General features: G+C 41.2%; 1 protein-coding gene across 2 annotated transcripts in view; it reads right to left on the bottom strand.

Annotated features, from left to right (window-relative positions):
* ciita (class II, major histocompatibility complex, transactivator) overlaps positions 1–20,336 on the bottom strand; it is a 30,234-nt gene extending 9,898 nt beyond the window's left edge. The window contains exons 1-11 of one of the 2 annotated variants that reach the window (XM_030059010.1): positions 18,592–20,336; positions 10,022–10,084; positions 9,837–9,899; positions 9,634–9,696; positions 8,947–9,009; positions 6,548–6,592; positions 6,351–6,407; positions 4,313–4,411; positions 3,133–3,195; positions 2,825–2,872; positions 39–248 (exon numbers count right to left, since the gene is read on the bottom strand). In XM_030059010.1, the coding sequence (XP_029914870.1) occupies positions 39–248; positions 2,825–2,872; positions 3,133–3,195; positions 4,313–4,411; positions 6,351–6,407; positions 6,548–6,592; positions 8,947–9,009; positions 9,634–9,696; positions 9,837–9,899; positions 10,022–10,084; positions 18,592–20,185 (2,368 nt within the window). In that variant the 5' untranslated portion in view covers positions 20,186–20,336. Of the gene's footprint in view, positions 1–38; positions 249–2,824; positions 2,873–3,132; positions 3,196–4,312; positions 4,412–6,350; positions 6,408–6,547; positions 6,593–8,946; positions 9,010–9,633; positions 9,697–9,836; positions 9,900–10,021; positions 10,085–14,587; positions 14,897–18,591 lie in introns of those variants that run through there. The other variant, XM_030059011.1, reaches the window with a different exon arrangement.
* Positions 20,337–22,030: the final 1,694 nt, after the last annotated feature.

Here is a 22,030-nt window from a genome sequence, read left to right as displayed (position 1 = left end):
ACACACACACACACACACAAACATGAACACATACTCACCCAATATGTATGTAGGTGTGGTCGGTGTATTGGGCAGTGGAAGTCTGATTAGCGGGTGGGGAGAAAGCCTCAGTGTTGGGACAAGGTGACATCCTGGAGAGTTGTGGACCGTGATGAACTGGATGGAGGGAGGCAGCTGTACGATTTGGGGTGGAGGAGTGGAGGGGGCCTCCTTCCCTGCTGGGTGAAGATCTGCCACTGTGTTACCACCTGGGAAACAACCAGAGGCAACACTCCCTTCACTTTCTGTCAACAAGCCATACTAACCTTGGGCGTATCGAGGAGGTACTCCGACTAAGGAAAACAAACAGATATTTCAACTTCTCTAGAAATAACAGAGGATTTTGAATCAAATAATATTGTTTGACCAGTAAAGCCTTCAAATAAACGAGGGGAACTGAGGGGCTGAGAACCCCTGAATGATCCTTAAACCACACCAAAGTAGCAGACTTTAACCTTTACGGGGACCTCCAAAGGTGAACAAAGCAAAAACAGAAGAATTTTCAATAATAGCTAAAATAATAATGAGGAAAGAACCTTGAATAACACTTGATCCCAAAATTTTCAGGTGCATTATATCATTTTCCAACCTAATTGCAAACAGTTCTTGCAGCTGCACCGTCAACACCCAACCTCTGTGGCCTGAAAAGGTGTTTATAATTTTAAGTGAGTATCTATGTTCAGACTTCAGTTCTGGGGATGCACAAAGGCCAGTTTGTGAATATGTGACCTTGTTGTTTGCCATGTATCGGTGGTTGTTTTGCTAAAAAGAGGGATCCTCCCAAATGACTATGTCAGTAATGCTAAACCCATGCATCGCCAAAGAGTAAATAATTCAGGCATTAGAAATGCTTACTCTCCCATCAATCTTGAAGGAGAATTTCAGGTTTAAGAAACCACATCCTAAATAAGATGGATTTAAGCTCTCATTTATTTAGCATGCTTGCAATGGAGCATCTTTGCTTCCTGCAGAACATCTTTCAGATGGCTTTCACCCAGCAGCAGCAAAACAAGACTGCTACTAATCTGATTTCTAACAGGCTTCGTATGAGGTAGAAGTTCCTGTTTTGGTTTTGTCTGTGACTGCTGATCTGATGACCTCAAAATTAAAACTCTTTGTTCCTCTAGGCACAGTCCAAAGCTGTGGAGGAACTAAGATCAGGCGTGTCCAGTCTACATCCCTTTCACACCCACGCCTCTAAGGTGCAACACATCAACTATAAGCAATCAGCATTTTGTTTACATTCATAGCCTCTGGTTAACAGATAGCACTAGCTGTAAAAATAGCACTGTGCACCAAAGAAAATATTAATTCTAATTAGGGATGGCACAATTTTTCCAAATCCACAATTCAGTTTGACTTTTGAGCCAGGATTTGATTTATTTATTTATTTATTTTTTCCCATCACTGAAGATTAGGCCATTATCAGACTATCAAATCTTGATTTGTAAAGATCAACTGATCATTGGTTTTACGTCCTGACAACTGTTATTTACATTTTTAAATTCTTCTTTAAAAAGAAAATCCACATATCAAGGGTGATGTAACACATCTTTCTGCTAAAATCACATGTCCTGGCTTTGTTCCCCTTTGTAATGTCTGATTGCGTCATCCTAACATCATTGGTGCCGACATGTATAACAACAACAATGACAACAATGTATGACATTGTCATAGCTGGTGTGTTTGGATTGTGCACGGTGTAGATTCCTTTTTGCCAGCACCCTAAAGTTAGCCTCTACGTCTGGAGTTCAGCCCCCAGGGAGACAGGTGACAGACTCTCTAAGGACCAGGACAAACTCCGAGTTGTCTGCCGGTGAAACTAAGCTACATCGTTGCTGTGAGTTTGAAAGGATGCTAAACTATTAGTGTTAGCAGGCTATTGGGCTAGCAGGCTATGGACGAGGAAGCAGAAAAAAAAAAAAAAAAAAAAAAAAAAAACTGGGAGAATCACAAACCTGCAAGTGATTTCAGAGGTTGAAAACTGAGCATGAATTTCCATCAGTTTTCGATTTAGAATATGTATAATTCTCCGCAGGCCTGATGGCATGAAGTTGACTCAAATCTTTGAAGAGTTACACTTTACAAAATCATTGCAAATTCACAGATATATAACACAAATATGGCACATGGCATTATATATCACAAAGACATATAGCAAAGGAAAACAACTCTTTCTTGGGATAATTTAGCTAGATTTGTACAGTGCAGCAATGAAATGACCAGATCTCCAAGATTGTACATTTATTAATATCATAGTATTCTTTAGTTATTAGAGTATCCACCGATAGGCTACATTGAAATTTTTGTGTCAGAATTTTAATGGTTGGTGGCCCTTGTACTACAAACAATGGTAATAAATAACTACCAGCAATGCTATAAACACGATGTGGTAGCAGGCATGATGTGTTCTTAGCATTATATTATAGTTTGTTTTAGACCAGAAGGCCAGGAATAAAGCCCTGGACTTGCACAGTCACTCTGTGCTTTGCTGAGCGTGGAATTGAATTCCTGAAGCCTGTAATTACACAAACAATAACACAGCATTTCCAGTAAGGAAATGAGAGAGGACACTGGCTAATTGGGAGTGTCTTGAAATTCCACCAGGCGGGGAATGCTATTTTGAAAAGATCACAGATCTCAGCACCTGCACAGGTAACTGTTGAATCATTGGCGGTCAACAAACTTACATTATGGTTATTTTGTGTTATGTGCTTTCAGATGTTTGCCAGCTGTATAATGTGATAATTCCCTTCAAACCTGCACTAATCTAATGGAATCTTACCTTTATTGGTGACTGGCTCGGCCCGTGTAGATCTGCTCTTTTTCTGACCTGGAATGGAAGGAATTTATTGTAGGTTTGATGATTAAAAGGCTGAAACAAGTGCATGCAAAAAAAAAAACAAAACAAAAAAAAAACAAATAAAGATTGAAATAAAGACTTGTGAGATGTTGCGAGTGGCTTAATGGGCTAAAATTTGTAATGCTGTGCCTTTTAATTTCCTGTTTTTCATGGTCGATGGCATAGAAATGTCATAAAAGAGTAAACAGGCAGGAGCAGACACTATTTTACAAAACAAAGACGCTGATCACCTGCTCCTTTCTGCCGTTTTTGGGACGGGGCGCTGTCGTCGGTACGTTGTTCTGATCTGGCAACTTGGAAAGAAAAAAAAAACAGGGAGAAAATGAAACAATAAAAAAATAACAACACAATAAATAACTAACACAAACAAGTAGAACAGCTTTGAGACTGATGTTTGTTGTTTAGTCAGAGTAATAAGTGACTGAATGAAACTACATTTGCTTATTCACAAGTTCAAGCCTTCCACAACTTTGCGCTCGGGATCCCAAAATGGACAATCTGATATCAAAACTTGAATCTTAGAAATATTTCTAATCAGTTTAAACAAATTCAACAGTGATGGTAATTTAAAAAAAATCTAGTGCCAAGCTCACAAGACACAGATTTTATGACATCCCCCTGACATGAGCATCATACCCTGACACATCAACATCACACTCTGTCTCCTGTGATTTACATGTCACCACATATTTCCGGTCTCAGCATGGGGTCGTTTGCCAGAAAAAAAACAGGTATCACTGCATTATATATGGCATCAAGCTTTCCAATATATTTACATCAACATCATATCCTTTCACGTCAACATGTCACGTTGTTCCATTGATTTGAATGTTACAGGTCACTGGGTATTTCCATTAGTAGTACAGGGTCGTCTGCCAAAAAAGGGTATGTATGGTATCAACCTTTCTAATTTTACTTTTACCTTTAAAACATATATTTTAATAAGCAACTTTTTACTTTCTAAAAAGTATAAGCTTTGCCTTTAGACAGATGTGCATGTATTTTATCAAATTACACAGCGATTTTTGACCTTGCTGGATCCCTGGGTGTTACATTTATCCAGCATACAAAGGAATTAGGTGTTATCATGAAAAAAAAAAAAAAACCACCAATATTTTGTGCTGGTGGTATCGTAAAGATTAGAGAAACAACTTCAAGGCCAGTTCTTCAAATCCCCAAACTTCTGGGAAATGCAGAGAGATATACACAAGCCCAGTTACTCCAGTGCAGCTGCTCAGTGGCCAACATTTGAACACTGTGGTTGTGCCCAGCTGCTCAGTATAACCACATTTAAAGGTTAAAACTGTGGTTAGACAGAGGTTAAAAAATCGGCTGTGTTCCACATGACAACTGCAAGTGACCGATAGTGAGTTTCAGTTAGTAGATTTTAGTTAGCGGCTGGTTATCTACCTCTGCGTCGCTTTCGTCTGATAGGTGTATCATCTGTTTGTCTCTGTTGGACGTCATCTGGGCTGGCCAGTACGGTTGGCACCTCAACATCACCTGTGACTATGGAACAGGAAGTGAAAGTGAGTGCGGCCCACAGACAGATCAGATGTTACATATAACAGAAGTGGGTGATGTTCGCCCACAGTTACTAAAATTTGTTGTGACTATATTGCCTATTTGCTGAATCTGCCTCGATATGCCTGCAGTGAAACCCCTAACTCAACTAACCTGAACCCTTTTAGGCCTCTCTTGCCAAGAGCTGTACTGGGATTTATGACAACGCCACAGACACACTGTCTCAACATAGCTGATATACTCACACTTTTCACTGTTGAACTGAAAAAGGAACACAAAAGGCACACAAAATGCAGAAGTATAGAGGGTAGCCTTTAAGGCCGCTGTGGTTTGCAACATCCTCCAAGATATGCTTTCAGTGTTGCCTCTTTAATCACAAGAAAACAGCCTCTTGTTGCCAGGACACACACTTCAATATGGAAGTATTTGATGTGTTAATTGATATGACCAATGGCAAATGGGTCACGCCCTTCCACAGGGAGGTCAGAGGTCAACCTTCACCTCTCAGGGAGTCAGCAGCTTGAGGACACTTCAGAAGGGTTGACAGCAACTATAGCATGGGTTTGAACTAGGGATGCACCAATACCACTTTTTCACTGCCAATACCAATACAATACAAAAACTTGAGATATCATCCAACAGCAAGCACAGGTCTAACCGGTAACTTTCACTCAACACAAGGATTGAATTTTATGAAATCCCCCTTACATCAGCGTCATACCATGTCACATGAACATCCCACTCTGTCTTTTGTTATTTAAATGTGGCGGTTCATGTCATATTTCCAGTCTCCGTATGAGGTCATTTGCCAGAAAAATGGGGAACCTCTGCACTATATATGGCATCAACCTTTCTGATATATTTCCGGTAGCGGTATGGGGTCATCTTCCAAAAAAGGAGGGTATGTAGGTTATCAATGTTTCTAAACAAAATGTGTATCTTTAAAAGATATATTTTACAATAATATGCACTATAAGTTTCTTTTTCAGACATATGCGCATGTTTTTTTTCATATTACACCATGACTTTTGCCATAAATGGACTGCATTTCAGTAGCGCTTTTGTAGTTTTGGCAGCGGCTACTATGCAAGGTGCTAAGCTGCCCATCAGGAGCGGTTAGTGATTCAGTGTCTTGCTCAAGGACACTTTGACAGACTCTCAGGAGCCTGGGATCAAACCAGGAACCCTCAGATTACCAGATGACTGCTCTACCTTGTGAGCCACACTTCCCCCTTTTGATCTTAATTGTTGGACCCCAGTGCCTTATATTTATCCAGCACACAAAGGAATTAAGTGTAACCATTACAAAAAAAAAAAAAAAAAAAAAAAAAAAAAAAAAAAAAAAACACCAAAACTTTGCTCTGGTGGTTAGAGGAACAACTTTAAAGTCAGTTCTTCAAATCGCCAAACTTCTGGGAAATGCAGAAAGGTTCTATGAGGCCTACATGAGAGGACTGTGTCCAGCTGCCCAGTATAGCCACAGTTAAAGGTACCAATTTAACCTGAATCCCCAACTTTTGAGAAATACAGGCTCCTGTGTGCCCAAAACTGAGAAAATCACAATCTTGAAATCTTGGGGGAAAAAAAAAAAAAAAAAAAAAAAAAAAAAAAAAAAAAAATCCAGGTAATGACATCCCCTTCCTGAGAGAGAAACCCACCTCACTGTCAGTTTCAACCTCCAGTGGACTGAGGACTGTCACATGATGAAAACACTGTAATATCAAATATACATTTCACTGATCCATCTACTTTTCTGTCTATGCCTCTGCGTGTCTTGCTCTGCCATCTAAATTTAGATAATGAAAGTAAAGATGATCAGGATTAGGGGGTTTTGTATGGTTTTAGTCCTTCTCTTTTCTGAAGTCCCTCTCACCCACTGCCTGTCACATGTTTGAAGAAGTAATAAAAAAAAAGACATACTTACCACTGTTGTCTTGTTCTTCTTCAAAATTCCACCTTGCCAAGTCAAAGAGATCTTGATCTAGGTGTGAATAACAGATAAAGGGAATCAGTCAAAGGCTCCTGCTCAGTCTGTGTGTGCTCCAGTGTGTGTGTGTCTGGTTGACTTTGTGCATGTGCAAGTGAGCATGTGCATGCATGTTTTTTTTTTCTGGGACTTACCTGTAAAGGTATTCAGGTATTGCAGGCATTGTTCGACATCTAAATCTGCGGACAAAAACACAAATAATGAGGATTATGAGATGAAACCTTTTCATCATTTAGTTTGCACCCATTCTTGTTTTCACTCATATTTAGCCATTATGCATTTTAAATTGCACAATTCTTGGCACTGAGATGTTGTCTGCTTTCCTGAATTCATTATTTGTCTCAATATTTGAAAGCTGCACTAGACAAGATTTGTCTGAAGAACTCTCCACATCTCATCAGTCTGAATCACAAAGTGGGGCTGCAACAGAAAAGACCATCCTGTCCCAACTAAGTCAGGGCCTACAGATTCATCCTGCTGGACTTTTTGCTTCTATCATCCCTTTTCTATCTTTTGGTATAAAATAACACAGAAAGACAAAGTTGCTTTTTATTCACATTATTTCACATTGCATTCGTTCTGAGTACTGAGGTTTACAATTTCCTCAAACAGTTGCCTGTGGCTGCCAAAGTACAAAGTTAACTAGTGCAGCTTTGATCAGTCTGGGTCAAACAGAGCAGCAAAAAGTTAATATCCTCATGTGGGACACAAGTTATAACAAGCAAACAACATCCTGATTATACAGTTGTCCGTCCAGTCAGAATGCTTGATGCCTATACACTAACAACCCTGTCTCCTAGAAATTACACACTCATACAACTAAACTGCATTTTCGATTACTTTTCGAAGGGAATGTGTTTTGTAGTGGATCATGTTTGCAGTCAGGATGGTGGATGGGTCAAACAGCATCATATAATATGATTTTAAGAAAGGAGAGCTAAGAAAGGAGGAGTTCAAGTTCAGGTTCAGTTTATACAGATCCCTTAACTGTAACAAATGGTTTTACAAGCCCACAGCTTATAGACAAAGGGACACCCCTTGACCTGGACCCTCATAGTGGACAAGAATAAAATCCCCAAAAACCCCGACAGGGAGGAAACAAATAGAAAAAATCTTGGGAAGAACTACCATAAGATAGAAGCCCCTTCCAGGCCAGCCAGGAGTGCAATGGGTGCCAAGTGTATAATTATTAGCTTTAATCAAGTACAATCAAATTATCAATTACACATTTCTTTATCCCCAGACTGAATAAATCTAGGCAGTTTGCAACTGAGCATGACATCTAGGATGAGATTCAGCACCTTCAGTTCTGTGAAATGGTTTTCTTTTTATCCAAATTAGGAATTAGCAGCTGCCAAACCTGCAGTTCAGATATGAAGGGTCTATCTCACAAGTGAAAGTAAAAGGGATCATGAGACTGCCGGCGGTTTAGGTGCAGCAGTTGCAGTAATGTGCACGTTAAATCAAACGTGCACATAAATGGCGGTTAAGAGAGCTGAGCAATGAGGCGAATCTCTTGCTCTACTGCCTAACCGTCATTCCAAACCTCACCTAAGGCCACAAGCTCTAAACAGTAGCCAAAAGAATGACATTGTAATTACAAGCAGCCATAATGAAGCTTCTCTGGTGACTGGCATCGCTCTTGGTAGCAGGGTCAAATCAAGTAGAACCTCTGTGCCAAGCGGCCATTGCTCTACATTGAGTTTACACCAAATGGCTTGGGCACCTCTGTGTTTTAGAGGCATTCCTATCTGGGACAGGACCCTGGGGCTTAGGACACACTGCATGTCTGTAGAAGTTCACAGTCATCCTGATCATGATTATCGACAATGGCGGGGACTTCCACAGTTCCAACGTCCCCACACAGCTTTAATACCTGGAACTCCCCACCAGTCAGTGTGAAGAAGCTTCTTGGATGAGAAGTGAAACGTCTTTGAGAATCTACAGACAAGTCCAGTTAACCTCAATTCACCTCACATATTAAACGGACTTATCCCAGCTCTCCTGGAATAACCTGGGCATCCCTTAAGAGAAAGTCACTGCAGAAAAGAAATTCTGGGTTGCTCTGTTGCCCTGTTGCCACTGAAAATCTTACCCAGATTTGCGACATAACCTCAGAGCATCACTGAGCAACAAAAATCTCCACCCCCATGGTATTATCCCCTCATTTTGACCAGCCATCTCTTGAACCATAAATACTAGATTACAGGAAATATCTAATCAAGTTACATCTTCAAAGCTTTATTTGGGTTCAAGGCTAGACCAGGACCTTTTTCATTGTGAAAAAGGTCCTTGTGAAGTGTTTCACAAGCATCTAAAAAACCAGAAGCAAAGTTTGCATGAAATGCCTCTCTGCTTCTTCACACCGATAGATGCTCTCAAGCCAGGTGATTGTGATGTTTTTTTTTTTTTTTAACTCCGATCTGACAGCTGCTCCTGGCTATAGCTGAATCAGTTGATCTTTATCAACATACAACACAATCAGACTGGGTGACACAAGCACCTTCCAGTAGCGAGATTTAGCACCACTTACCTGGTAGATCTCCATAGTCAGGGGAAGGAGGTTGGTCCAAACCTATCTCCTGCAACACGGCACCTGGACACACACACACACACACACACGCAGATACAGTGAGTGTGAGAGGAGGAGAGGTGGAGAGAGACATATGCCCCTTTTCCACCAAAAAACACCTGGTGCTAGTTTGGAGCTGGTGCTAGAGTCGGTGCTTAACTGGTGCCAACAAAGAACCGGTTTGCTTTTCCACCGGCCAAGAGCCAAGCGGAGCCAAGTCAGAGCCACGCCATTACATCATCGTAAAATGTGATCACGTGGGTGTGCGAGACGCTTGCTCGGAATCACAATAACAAACATGGACGACCCACTGTAGCGATGCAAATACTGCTCGTGTGTTTACAAGCCTACATTGCGGTCCAGAGGCGAAAAACGCAATTATTGCCGGCTGCCCGTTGTATTCGTGGTCGGAACGAACGGTGAGTATGTTTAGCTTTACGTTTATAGCGTTCGCTGTTCCCGTTTGAGTCTGTAAGTCCGCCCACCAATGACGCAGTGGGTCGCGTCATTGGTTCTTTCTCTGGCTCCTGTTTAGCCCCTGAACTGATGCTAAGCCAGGCACGGGCTCCGAACCAGCCCTGGAACCGATTTGGTGGAAAAGGGGTAATTGTCCTTTAAATGCACATAAACACATTCATACAGGCTTACCTGGTAGGTTTCCATAGTCAGGGGAATGAAGTAGGTCCAAATCTACCCGCTGCAACATGGGACCTGATGACATCACATGCACAGACACATACATGCACACACACACACAGACACACACACACACACACACACACACAGTGAGTGTGAGAGGTGGAGAGATACATAGTCCTTTAAATGCACATAAACATATTCATAAGGCTTACCTGGTAGATCTCCATAATCAGGGGAGGGAGGTAGGTCCATATCTACCCCCTGCAACATGGGACCTGATAACATTATATGCACACACACACACACACACACACACGCATACAGTGAGTGCGAGAGGAAGAGAGGTGGAGGAAGACATAGTCCTTTAAGTGCACATAAACATATTCATAAGGCTTACCTGGTAGATCTCCATAATCAGGGGAAGGAGGTAGGTCCAAATCTATGTCCTGCAACATGGCACCTGATAACATCATATGCGCGCACACGCACGCACGCACGCACACACACACACACACACACGCACGCACGCACGCACGCACGCACGCACGCACGCACGCACGCACGCACGCACGCACGCACACACACACACACACACACACACTGTCATTTAACTGCACATAAAAATATTCATACAGGGGCAAACTGAAAGATTGCCAAGGCACTTAACTGGGGTTGCATTGAATAGTCTATTGAAGTGCTGGTTAACTTTTTATTGACTTGAAGCAGTAACTCTCAGTGATTGAAGGAATGCTTATCACCATTGTCAAAATATCCCTTTGTGTGTCATCATTGTGATGGGCATTTTGCCCAGTTTCACCAATGGCAGTGAAGCTGTTCATGATGCCCTATGTTTGTGGCAAATGCTTTTCACTTCCTGAATGCACCATAAAGAGTTGTTCACATTGTTGGCTATGCTCTCTTCTAAAAGCATTAAGGAAAGGCATATCATGGGAAGTGAATGTTTCAGGCACATGTAATCCTCGGAATCACCTTCACCAAACCTTTTGACCATAATAGTCTACAGCTTATGCCTTTGTAACGCTAGGATTTAAAATTCTCATTTCAGTTTTTTTGGTGCATGCCTTCTTTTTTTTTATTCTTTTTTTTTTCCCACAATGTATTTAATAGCCAGCATCATTATATACACAATGAAATACAGCAGTGCATCTCACAGTACAGCTCTTGAAAGTATACCTGCATGCACATGAACCTACATACAGTCAAAACTCATATATAAAAATAAATAAACAAATAAGTAAATGCCAAAAGTAACAAAACAAATAAGTAAAAAACAGTAAAAGTCAGCTTTTTTTTTTGGAGTCTAGTAAAAGAGACTAGGTTCAAGGAATGCAGAGAGGGACGGAGAGAGACGGAGGGTAGTTTGTAGGAGGGAGGGGGGAAGCAAGAGATAGTGGAAAAAAACCAAGACATCTTTGCAGAGGATGGAGGAGGCAGGGGAGGGCCAGAGGGCGGATGGGATGGAGGAAAGAATAAGAGAAGTGAGACAAAAAAATTACTCAAGTTAGGGAGAACTGACCAACAAATTACAAGCACACCCAAAGGCTCAAGTCAAGTCAAGTCAAGTCAAGTTTATTTCATCCATTAAAATGGAAATTACAGCGCTTATACCCACCGTCATGCCCCCACAAGACCTCAGTTTAAAAGTAAATACTGCGTGCGTGCCTATGGTTACCTGCCTAGTTAATACATAACATCAAATTCGCACACACACACAAAAAAAAGAAGATCATAAATTAACATTAAGTACTCTCATAAAACTAAAGAAGTTCTCCAAATGTACGTTTAAAGTGCTTGTTGTGCTGCCTAACCGCTTGAGGTATAAAAGAAAGAGCATACCGCTTAGTGTGTGTCACTGGTGGCCTTAACCGGCCACTATCCATAACCTTGCTGCTCAAGCAAGTATGAAGAGGGTGATGAGAGTCCTGCATAATCTTAGATGTCAGTTTTTCCAAGCGGTCATAATACAATCGATCCACTGTAGTTGTCTGCCCAACCATTCTGCCTGCCCTTTTGTTCAGTTCATCAATCCTACTCTTGTCAGTGACCCCCACATTCCCACCCCAGCCCACAACACAATAGCTCCACACACTGCATATAACGGACATAAAAAACATTTCCAGTACATCAGGATTTACATGAAAAGACTGTAACTTCCTCATGCAGTAAAGTCGTGGACTCAGTTTGTCCAGCAGTGATGTAATATGGTCAGACCATGTCAACTTATCATTAAAAACGACTCCCAGGTATTTGTATGTATTCACTCTTTCTACAACAGTGCCTTTAATTTCCACTGCGTCAGTTGCCCTCTTGTTTCTCCTAAAATCAATCACTAGTTATTGCTTACTTATCGTTGTCTTTGATGTCTGTTTTTCTCCTTTAAAGGAGTTTAAGCTTTAGTATAGAAAGACAGCTAATCACTAAAATGTTACTTAAGGTGTCTATACTGTATGAAATATGATGACATTACCTTTTACACTACTAATTCAATGCATTCATCAACATAATCATTCAACATTGTTGTTGCACTTGCATGTTTTTTACGGTTACTGTAGAGGATTCGGTGGTGAAGCACTTTAAAATGACTTGCTCAGACAACCAATGTAATGTACGCAGAATTTGTTTCCCTTAAAACCCCCGTAAGTAAAAACTTGGTAAAAGGCATTCTAGATGACTTTAAAAGGTTATGTTAACAACAGTCAACTTCACTGGGTTTAACATTATTTCATTCAAAATTCATGAAAAAAATTTGAGCACCATCTGTTGTTCTCTATGGGTGACGACATCACTTGCCACCGAAGAGAAGACATCCTACTTTTATCCATTAGAGGTCAGGCTTCACGGAGATTTGGGTTTGGGGTTTAGTTAATTTTTAAAAAAACACATTCAGTTGTAACACCAATTAAATATAACTTTATTGATGCATAGGTCACCTGCATGAGAAGTAAATTTTCAAGAGCAGGAAATAAATTCATTAAATTAGTGTGTAGAGCATACGGTTTGTTCAACCCTATCTTCTAAAAATGACGTTCTCATACAACTAAACTGCATTCTCAATTATGCTTTGAGTATTCTGCAGCAGATTACGTTTGTTTGTGATGTATCACAAGGATGGTTGTAAGCACTCATTTGACATATATGTTAGGAGGAGTGAAGGGTGGTGAAAGTGTCAAACAACAGACATTCACCCATGCAACCTGAATTCAAGACCAGAGCAAAGCGATAGTGGTTTTCATGCCTAACCCTAACATTCCCCGCATCTTAACCACATGGTATTTATGATGTGACACTGAGATGCTGTAACAGCCAGACGGAAAAATAGGTCAGACACAATTCCACCTTGTGAATAGGGCCTGTTCTATACCATGCCTGTATACTCAAACACCAGCTCTTGATCAACGAAAACATGAGAGGGGGATTTAAAAGTGGCATCTGTGGGGGGATGTGTGTTTTAATTTCCGTGACGCTTAGTTCTGCCAGATTTTCTTCAAAATCTGCTACCACCGCCATTTGTTTACACAGCATCAAGTGGAATTATGTCTTCTTCTTTTCCTTAAAAATCAAACATTTTCCTTACATTACACATTTACATTGAAATAACACAAAGACCATGATGTAGCTGATAGGGATCGATAGGATTACCGATCAGTATCAGTGGCTCACGAATGACTTGTCCTGATACCTAAATTTAAAGTGTCCAAAACTCAAGTTCCTGCCTGTGAATTGTGTGGAGACAATAACTGCCCGTCCTAGAGAGAGGAGGGGTTGTGGTAGATAGTGGCGTAGGAGGAAACAGCTTGTGCCAATTTTCTGCAACTTCTACAGGCCCTGAAAATGCTGCTGGTTACTTAATATCTCTTCACCTTTATTTAGCACTTCATGGCGTAGGCCTTGTGAAGTCCTTTGATAATAGTAAATGTGACTTGACTTAAAAGTCGAAACAAAACAATGACAAAAAAAAATGCAGGTGGCAGCAGCATGGCCTCTATATTTTAACCGAGGAGCAACAAACCATATCCTCTGCTCTATAAATATAGACTAACGGTGATGTTCTCTCACAACCTCTTCCATTTCATTTTAATACATTTTTGCAAGCAAGACCAAAGCGATTCGCAACAACCTGTCAGCTATGAGGAACTAGCTGGGTTAAATATAGGCCTATCGTCTGTCATAGCCTACTGTATCTGCTTTTGTCACACAATAAACATCACTACCGACAACCGAGAAACTGAGAGTTAGACAACTTTCCTGAAGTCTAAACATTGCAAAATCTTTCATAGTGAAAGCTTGAAGTGACTGGGCTGCACCTGCTCTAAAGCTTTACAGAGGAAACAGTTAAGACAACCCACTACTGGCATGCCTGTGGTATGCTTTAGATTGGATATTGTCCGGGGGGGGGGGCATTTGGTGTGCAAAGTCATCAAGACAAGCAATACACAATATTAAAAGACATAAAAGACTTCGATACATGTATACTGTAGTCGTCATAGTAAAAGTTGCCATGAGCTGTAAAAACACTAGGAACCCTGCAGAGACTGCAGGCAGGGAGGTGCCTTGTTTTGTTTCCCATGAGAGTCCCCATCAATCCCCAACCTTCACTTTACTTTTACTTTTAATAGGCCTATCAGTCAATTATATTATATAGGCAGGGAACTAGTGGAGGTTAAATCCACCTAAAACCTTTGCTCATCTTTTTTTTTTTAATATTATTATTATTAGAAAAGAGTTTATTCGTCAGCCATGCATCTTTAGATCACACATATAATTGGCATCACAGTAAATAATATCTGGTGTAAATTCTATCGGGCTGTGATAATTTGACAGTACTGAAGCCTACATTTAATCCGGTAAAACAAAACACAATTCCACGCACTTATTAAGCTATATTGTTATCCATGCATGTGGCTGCGCATTTTATGCAATTTGAGAAAACGTCTGTATTCACCTGTGGCGTCGGGCCGCAGTGTCTCTGTCAGCTCCGTGAAGATGCTCCAGCTGTCCGCTCTGCTGTATATTCCCTATGCGTTAAAAATCACCGCGCTGTGTGGGAGACAGTGTCTTCAGGCGAGCTGGCCAAACTCTGTTGCGCGCTTCAGAACACAGTGTCTAACGACTCCAAGTTTTACTTTCACTCTTGCGCCCATAGCACTCATGTAAGTTAACTGAGAGAGTGATGGATGAGTTACCCGGGAGTTTCGGTGCTCGAATTTCTAGTGATGATCATTAGTAGTATTAGTGGAGTCCGGTTTATAGATTAGTCATCAAGTGTCACCAAATCATCCACCAGGCTACATGTGACCGAAAGGTGTGATATCCTGCTTCAGCTCACACTCAGGATGCTGTTCTCTCATACAGTATGATAAGATTTTTTTTCTCTGCCTGGAGAGATTTATCTTGATGCAGATGGGAATATGGGACATAAACACGGACTGTTTGCATGGTGACCTTGATTATTTGCATGGCAAGTACAGCAAAAGTTATGTAAAGGTTAGTGATCCAATGAGTAGTAATGCTGTGGAGGCCCATATGAAAACAAGGTAGCCAACACAGTGTACAATACAATAATATATCACTGAGCCTAAAACACAAATTACGTGATTAATTAAGTCTTGATAGTAATAATAATAATAATAATAAAAAAAAAATATATATATATAGTTTTAAGATCCCATCATATTATTGGCTTTTTATTTTATTACCATAGGCGTCATCAGGATCAAGAACATATCCCGATAGATATTGTTATCAGATTATAGGTTGAGAGATGGTAACTCCTCTGTGGACTGAGGCCACAGGGTCAGAGTGTCATATTAATTACATCTGGATTTAGTTTGCCAATAACCTGGCCAAACTCCTTAGCTTTTCACAAACAAACTGTATTCGCAAACTGATAGTATCTATCGGGATATGTTCCTGATCCTGATGACGCCTATGGTGATAAAATAAAAAGCCAATAATGTGATGGAATCTTAAAACCATAATTTAATTTTTTATTTTTTTTATTACTATCAAGACTTATTACTCATAGGATCACTAACCTTTACATAACCTTTGCTGTAGTTGACTGACAGTTTTTGAAAACAAGCAAACAACTACACACACACACACACACACACACACATACACACAAAGTTCAACTGACTGCAAAATAATGACAACATAAGCAATCCATTATTATGAGAATAAGACTCTCATACCCACATTTCCTTTCGGGTCAGTGAGGGTATACAGTGTAATTTTTGTCACGCTGTGGTAACCTGAGCACAAAAGGTGACACGTCATGTGTTACCTTATGGGCTGTCACTCAGCCCGGGTCTCAGGCTGTGACAAAGACAGGAGACAAATGGAGTTTAAAGAATTACAAAAAAAAAAAAAAATAATAATAATTTATTTACAAAAATTGGATCCTGTAGCCAACAGTATATGCATATGTATGAGTATGAGTGGTGAGCTTATGTGTAATTGTGTAGTGCGTGGGTACTGTGTTGCAAAGAAAGCTGAAGAGTGTGGGGAGCGGGAAGACCTGGTGACTGAGGTTAGGGGGTTGTCACCCAAAAGGTCATAACATAATTTTCATCAGTCTACATTTCATTGGGGGGGTTTTCATGTAGTGTCACTGTCTTTTACAAAAAGTTTTTCCACACAGACGAAGAATACAAGGTGAATTTTTTTAATACAAAATGCTTAATTTCAAGGAGTTAAAGTTATCAGCCTTAAAATACTGCCTGAACTCTCTTGAATCGAGGAAAACCCAGCAACCTCCAAAGGCCATGGTGGTTTATTATGAAATGGCAACTTTTTCTCTCTCATCATATCTACAAGCAACAATGGCAATGAACTGATCAATGAAAAATTCATCCACCAAGTCTGCAGACCAATAAAAACCCAAATGACACCGTGATGCCATATCTTTCTTTCTCCCTTTACTACACTCTGCTGTTTACATGCACACACACACACACTCACACACACACACACACACACACACACACACACACACACACACACAAACACATGTATGTACCACTGCACTCTAGACAAGGAAACAAAGGGAGCTTTAGCTAGACTGGAAAGTACCTGCTCTACCTGGCTTACCAGTGTCATCAGCTGAGTGGCTTACTTATTAGGTGCCAAACAAGTCAAGCACATGCTGTTTCATGAAACGCGCGCGCGCGTGCACATACACACACACACACACACACACACACAAAACATTCCTACAATGTCATGCCAGTAACTGGTTGTTCGTCCTGATACTGATGAAGGAGGAAGGTGTGAGGGAAGAAAGTGAGCGGTGAGTGTAGGTTTTTTTTAAGAAGTGTGATTCAGCAATCCTACTCTATTCTTTGCCAAACACAAAATACACCATGAGAAAATCCATATATGGCACACTAGAATTTACATGCACCTTGTGGCACTTGCTCTACCCGGCTCACCGGTGACAATTTATTTGAATACCAGAACATTTAAAAACAGGACATGTGACATGGCATGACAAGGCACTGTGGCACTAAGCAAAACCTGTAGTAACCAAGGAACACACCCTTTGCAGTTTTTTTTTCTTTCTTTTTTGCCAGATTTTGTCCCAAAACGCATGGCTTTTGAGCTTTGGGACACATATGATAGCTGATATATCATTTGTGATATAGTTGGTGTCGCATTTAATAAATAATTGCCATCCTTTGTTCAAAAAAAGAAAGAAAAAAAAAACAGCTATTGTTATGTAAGAGCAGGATCTCTGCCAAAAAAAAAAAAAAAGCTTTGGTCACGTACATTAGTAGCCAGTTTCCCACAGCATAGTTCAGCGGGGATTGCCAGTGTCCTTGGTAAGAGACATGCCATCTTTTAAAGCACTAGTACAGATTGGTGTTTAATGGGGGGCCTGCTAGCTCGCAGATACAAGTGAGAAAGGTAGTGATGCAATTTATGACAGATATCACTGTTTGATCATTTGAAGCTACAATCTTCCAGCCCACTGTTTCTTAAATTTGAAGTACAGTGACGCCATGATTGCGCCCAGCAGCATTTTATTTGTATGTTTATTACTGCCCGACTATTGAGACTAGTTGAAAACTCATACCCCTCCCTATCAAACAGACAGGCAAGACAATTCTGCTCAGTTGAGGGTTTGTGATGTAAAGTGTGTGCATCTGGAAAACCCTTGACATGCCAAATTACTGTAACCCTTGTTTTTTTTTTGGCAGAATAATGAGCTACATAGGCAGCCAAGACGCAGGTTCTGGCAAAACCAACCGTTGATTAGAAAGTCCCCAACAATACTGCTTTAGGTCTGGCTGAGTGGGAGGATGAAATTCCCCCAAACAACCTTTTGATTGTGACATGTTATTTTTAGTCACACCCAGTGCCGCAGGGACCCTTGTCTCAACATGGACTCAAACTGAAACTAAAAGTCGGGCATGCCATAACAGCCAAACAGTGCCACGGCATTCACCTGAATCTCTGCCCGTTTATCATTAACATCGCTGCTTAGCTCAGTGCCAGACAAAGCATAAGGGCTGTAACTAAAACAAGAGACAACAGAGAGGCAATAAAGAGTGTGTGTAGAGTAATACAAGCTGTGAGGAAGCAAGAAAAAAAGGGTCCAAAGAGGTCTTAGCTGAGTGAGAGATGGCCTAAAGAGCAAAAAGGTAAAAGTGATAGTATACATTTAAAAAAAAGTTAACATACGCTTTAATTCCTTGGTTACTATAATGGGAAGCAACCAGCACTGAAGAGTGAATGGATCAGAGCCTCATGCTGTGACAATATTCCTTCAAGTTTTAAATGATTATATACAAGAGGAGTCATAAACAGAAAATGGGGTATGAAAAGAAAGGTAGAGGGACAGGAAACTCTCCAGGAGAAGACACAGACAAGAAGAGCCGAGAGGGGATTTGAATCCCTGACAGGGAGGGTGTCTTGGCAATTTGTCCATATTTACTAACTTACCCCATTCTGTGCCTCTCCCATCCTCCTGCTTTTCCTCTTTATTCTCATCGGACTGTGATGTTGCATCAGTGTGGCAAAAGCTTGTCTTATCACATTCCTTTGAAAAAAGGCCTAGGTTGTCTAGAATGTCATCGGTTGTCACCCAATGCTGTGTGTGTGGGTAGGATGTATGGTCTAATGGGTTTGTGCACGTGTCTTTTCCAGTACAGGGAGAAAGTAGATGGTCTATGCTGTCGGTTAATCCAGTGTCTTTACTGCACTGTGTGTCAGCTGCCAAACAAAGACAGTGACTGTCCTCTGATGTATCCGTTGATCTGCCAGTAACCTGACAGACATCAAGACTGCCCGCTGCTCCGTCTGTGAGGGTGTGTCCGTCTGTTTCTGTGCAGTCTATAACAGGTGAGACGTCTTTTGTTGACCAAGAGATGCTGAAATGACCTGTGCTATTTAATCTCTCTGTTAACACACTGTAATAGGTACCGGGGACGGCTTCTGATGTGGCAGGTGCTCCTTTTGTACCCATTGTCAACGATATACCTGTAAAATCAATGGTATCAAACTCTAGACTCCTACAGATGGACTCTGTGATGCTGTCTGTTGATTCTCTTCTGTGGGCAGGCATTGATATGCCTGTGTGTGCAATATTTATGCTGTGCCGACTCGTGCAAACAGGAAGTTTTGTCTCGTCCAAACTGTACTTGTCCAGTGTCATGCCTGCATCTGTAAACATCTGTCTGTTGTGTTCCAGTTGAGCGCAATTGACCTCGGTATTAATGCTGGACGAAGGCAGGACATTGTCGACTACCATACTGGCTCCACTGCTCTCAGTGTCTGTGTGGTCAGCACTGGAATCCGGCATTAAGTTTTCATCTCCCATACGGACAGAAAGAGAATTACTTTTACATTTTGTTGCTCTGACGTTGGAATAGAAATCCCATGCTCTGCCATCATATGCAATGTCTGTTTCTTCAATCATATGGACTGTGGGTGTTTCACTCCCAAAAGGGCTACACCTTTTGGGAGTTGTAATCAAGTCATTGGTCATACAAGCCACCAGGGGAACTAATACTTCATCTCCTCTGTGGCTATGCTGCCAAAGAGGCTGAGCTATTCTCCTAGCTGTATCCTCTACTTCCTCTAACCATTTCTCCTCCAAAATCCCCTCCACTGCTGTTTTGCCAAAACTTGGTGACATCCCTTTTTGCCCTGCACTTCTCACCAACTCTGTCATTTCTTCAACCACCCCATCATGCACCACTGGTCTATCTTTAACCCTATGAATCTGCTGATTTTCATCCACTGCTGACCCCTGTGACCTCACCCGTTGGGATTTCTCGATTGCTGGTATAGGAGTATTTCCATGAATCATTTGATCACAAAATGTTTGATTGCATTGGTCCTCAAGTGTTGACCTTTGGACGTTCATTCCATGATTGAGACCATATTCATTCATTTTGAGCCTAGATTTTGTGGCATTGCATTTATCCATTGTTGATTCAGATTCTTCCCTGTGGTTGTCGTCACTGATTGTGGATTCCCCGCACTTCAGTCGATCATTGAGACGGTTTTCATTAGTTGCCGGTCCATTTTTCATGAGTTGAAGTTCTTGAATTGCTTGTCTAGACTGAAGGTCTGGGATGTGATACTGTCCATTAACTGTCGATCCTCGAGACTCAGCCGCCTCATTCAATCGATGTTCACAAAATGATTTAGAGGCAATTCCATTTTTGAGCTGGTGCAGACTGAAGCTCTTGCTGTAGTCCTCAGAGATGACCTGTTCCTCCATCAGAACCCCCAGCAGAGCCTGGATCTCGGCAGGGGAAGCCCAAGTCAGGGCCAGCCGAACTATCTCGAGAACCTCCTTGAACTGGGCCATGGCTCTTGTTCCTTCTGCCCCCCTGGGCTCAGAGGTCTGGTAGATATGGCCATGGCACGCTGATGATTTATGTGTGTTTTTTGAAGTGATACAGAACCACTTAGTTTGGGAGGCGTGCTTCTGCATGGAGGGAGGTGTATATGTGGTCAAGAGGGGAGGTGTATTCTTTTGTATTGTTTCAGCAATTATGAGAATGTGCATATGTGTGTGTGTGTGTGTGTGTGTCACAGAGAGAGAAAGACATTTTAGGAGCCAGGGGCAGGAACATGAAGTGAGGTTTGCACATGCTTAGATGGGAGGTCCATTTCACAGAGATATTGTGTCAGTTCCACATTGCTCATCCGCCTTGCCACAAACACATATAATAATGGGTCATGTATCAAGGCACAGATGCATGCCTAAAGATATTTGAGACACACAAAGACTAAGATAGTGTTACACTTCCCCCATTTTTCACAGGTCCTTGATACAGTACATAAAAAAAATCAGACACCAACACACTCGTTTAGGATGTACGGAATATGCTCAGACATCTGCAGTACTTGTACAACACCACATTCAGTGCAGTGAAACGACATATAGACAAACATTCATAAATTATTCTTGATTCAGTTGACAGCATTTTGGCAGTACCTTTCACCAGACTCCCCCATGGAAATGATTTTTTTTTTTCTTTTGTTAAAACACGGTTGTACTTGTCAGGCTCTCTGACTGATTTAGGGTCTCTCTTTTTTTTTTTTTAATCTGCTCCTGAACCAAAGAAAACTACGCCCAACACTTCCTGCATTCATGCTTTTACCCAGACCTACAGGTGCAATGCCAGACACATGAATATAAGTTTGTGTTTGATAGTTTGTATGTTGTGGTTGTGATTGCATGGCTTTTTAATGCTGTCTTCCTGGCCTCATCTCCCCTGTGAAAGAGATTTTAGTTGGTGAGACTAATGGTTAATGAACCACTGTTGAGTGGACACTCTCTCTCTGTCCCACAAGTGTGACAGGAAGACAGAGAGTGACGCTTTTGTCTCCTGTCTGTTGGGCCTGATTGTAAACAAAGGTTTGACCAAGTCATGAAGCCAGTGTCAGGCCTAGGTGGTACTGGCCCACCTACCTGTGCTTAACGAAAATACATTTTAATGGAAAAAAATAACAATAATTACTTAAAATTAACTTCATTTGTTTTGTGTCCAAACTGAATTTGTGTTTGGGATGAAAGGAACATTCAAAATAAGTCATGGGAAGGATCCCAGGATGTAATCGGTTTCAAAGTCCCATGAGCAGCTGTGCTGCAAAGAGACAGGGTGGCTGGAATTCCCTTGTCATGGAAGTGATGGACATTTGTGCCGTTAACATCTTCTGATCATCACCCTTCCCGAGACTTCTTGTAGTGTTGAGAGACTGTTCACTGCAGATAGGATCAAACCACACCTCAGAGCGTCCATGTGTAGCACCTGTCTTAATAATCTGGCTCTCTTGTCCTATGAAAGGGAACTCTCTGACACTTTGCGCCATGATGAGATCATGTCTGCATTCAACGCTAAACCAGGCGTTTGAACCTTGGTGG

Source organism: Myripristis murdjan, chromosome 8 (genome assembly GCF_902150065.1).
Source record: "Myripristis murdjan chromosome 8, fMyrMur1.1, whole genome shotgun sequence".
Classification (NCBI taxonomy): domain Eukaryota; kingdom Metazoa; phylum Chordata; class Actinopteri; order Holocentriformes; family Holocentridae; genus Myripristis; species Myripristis murdjan.
Note: the sequence above shows the minus strand (reverse complement) of the source record. Positions and strands in the feature narration are given on the sequence as shown.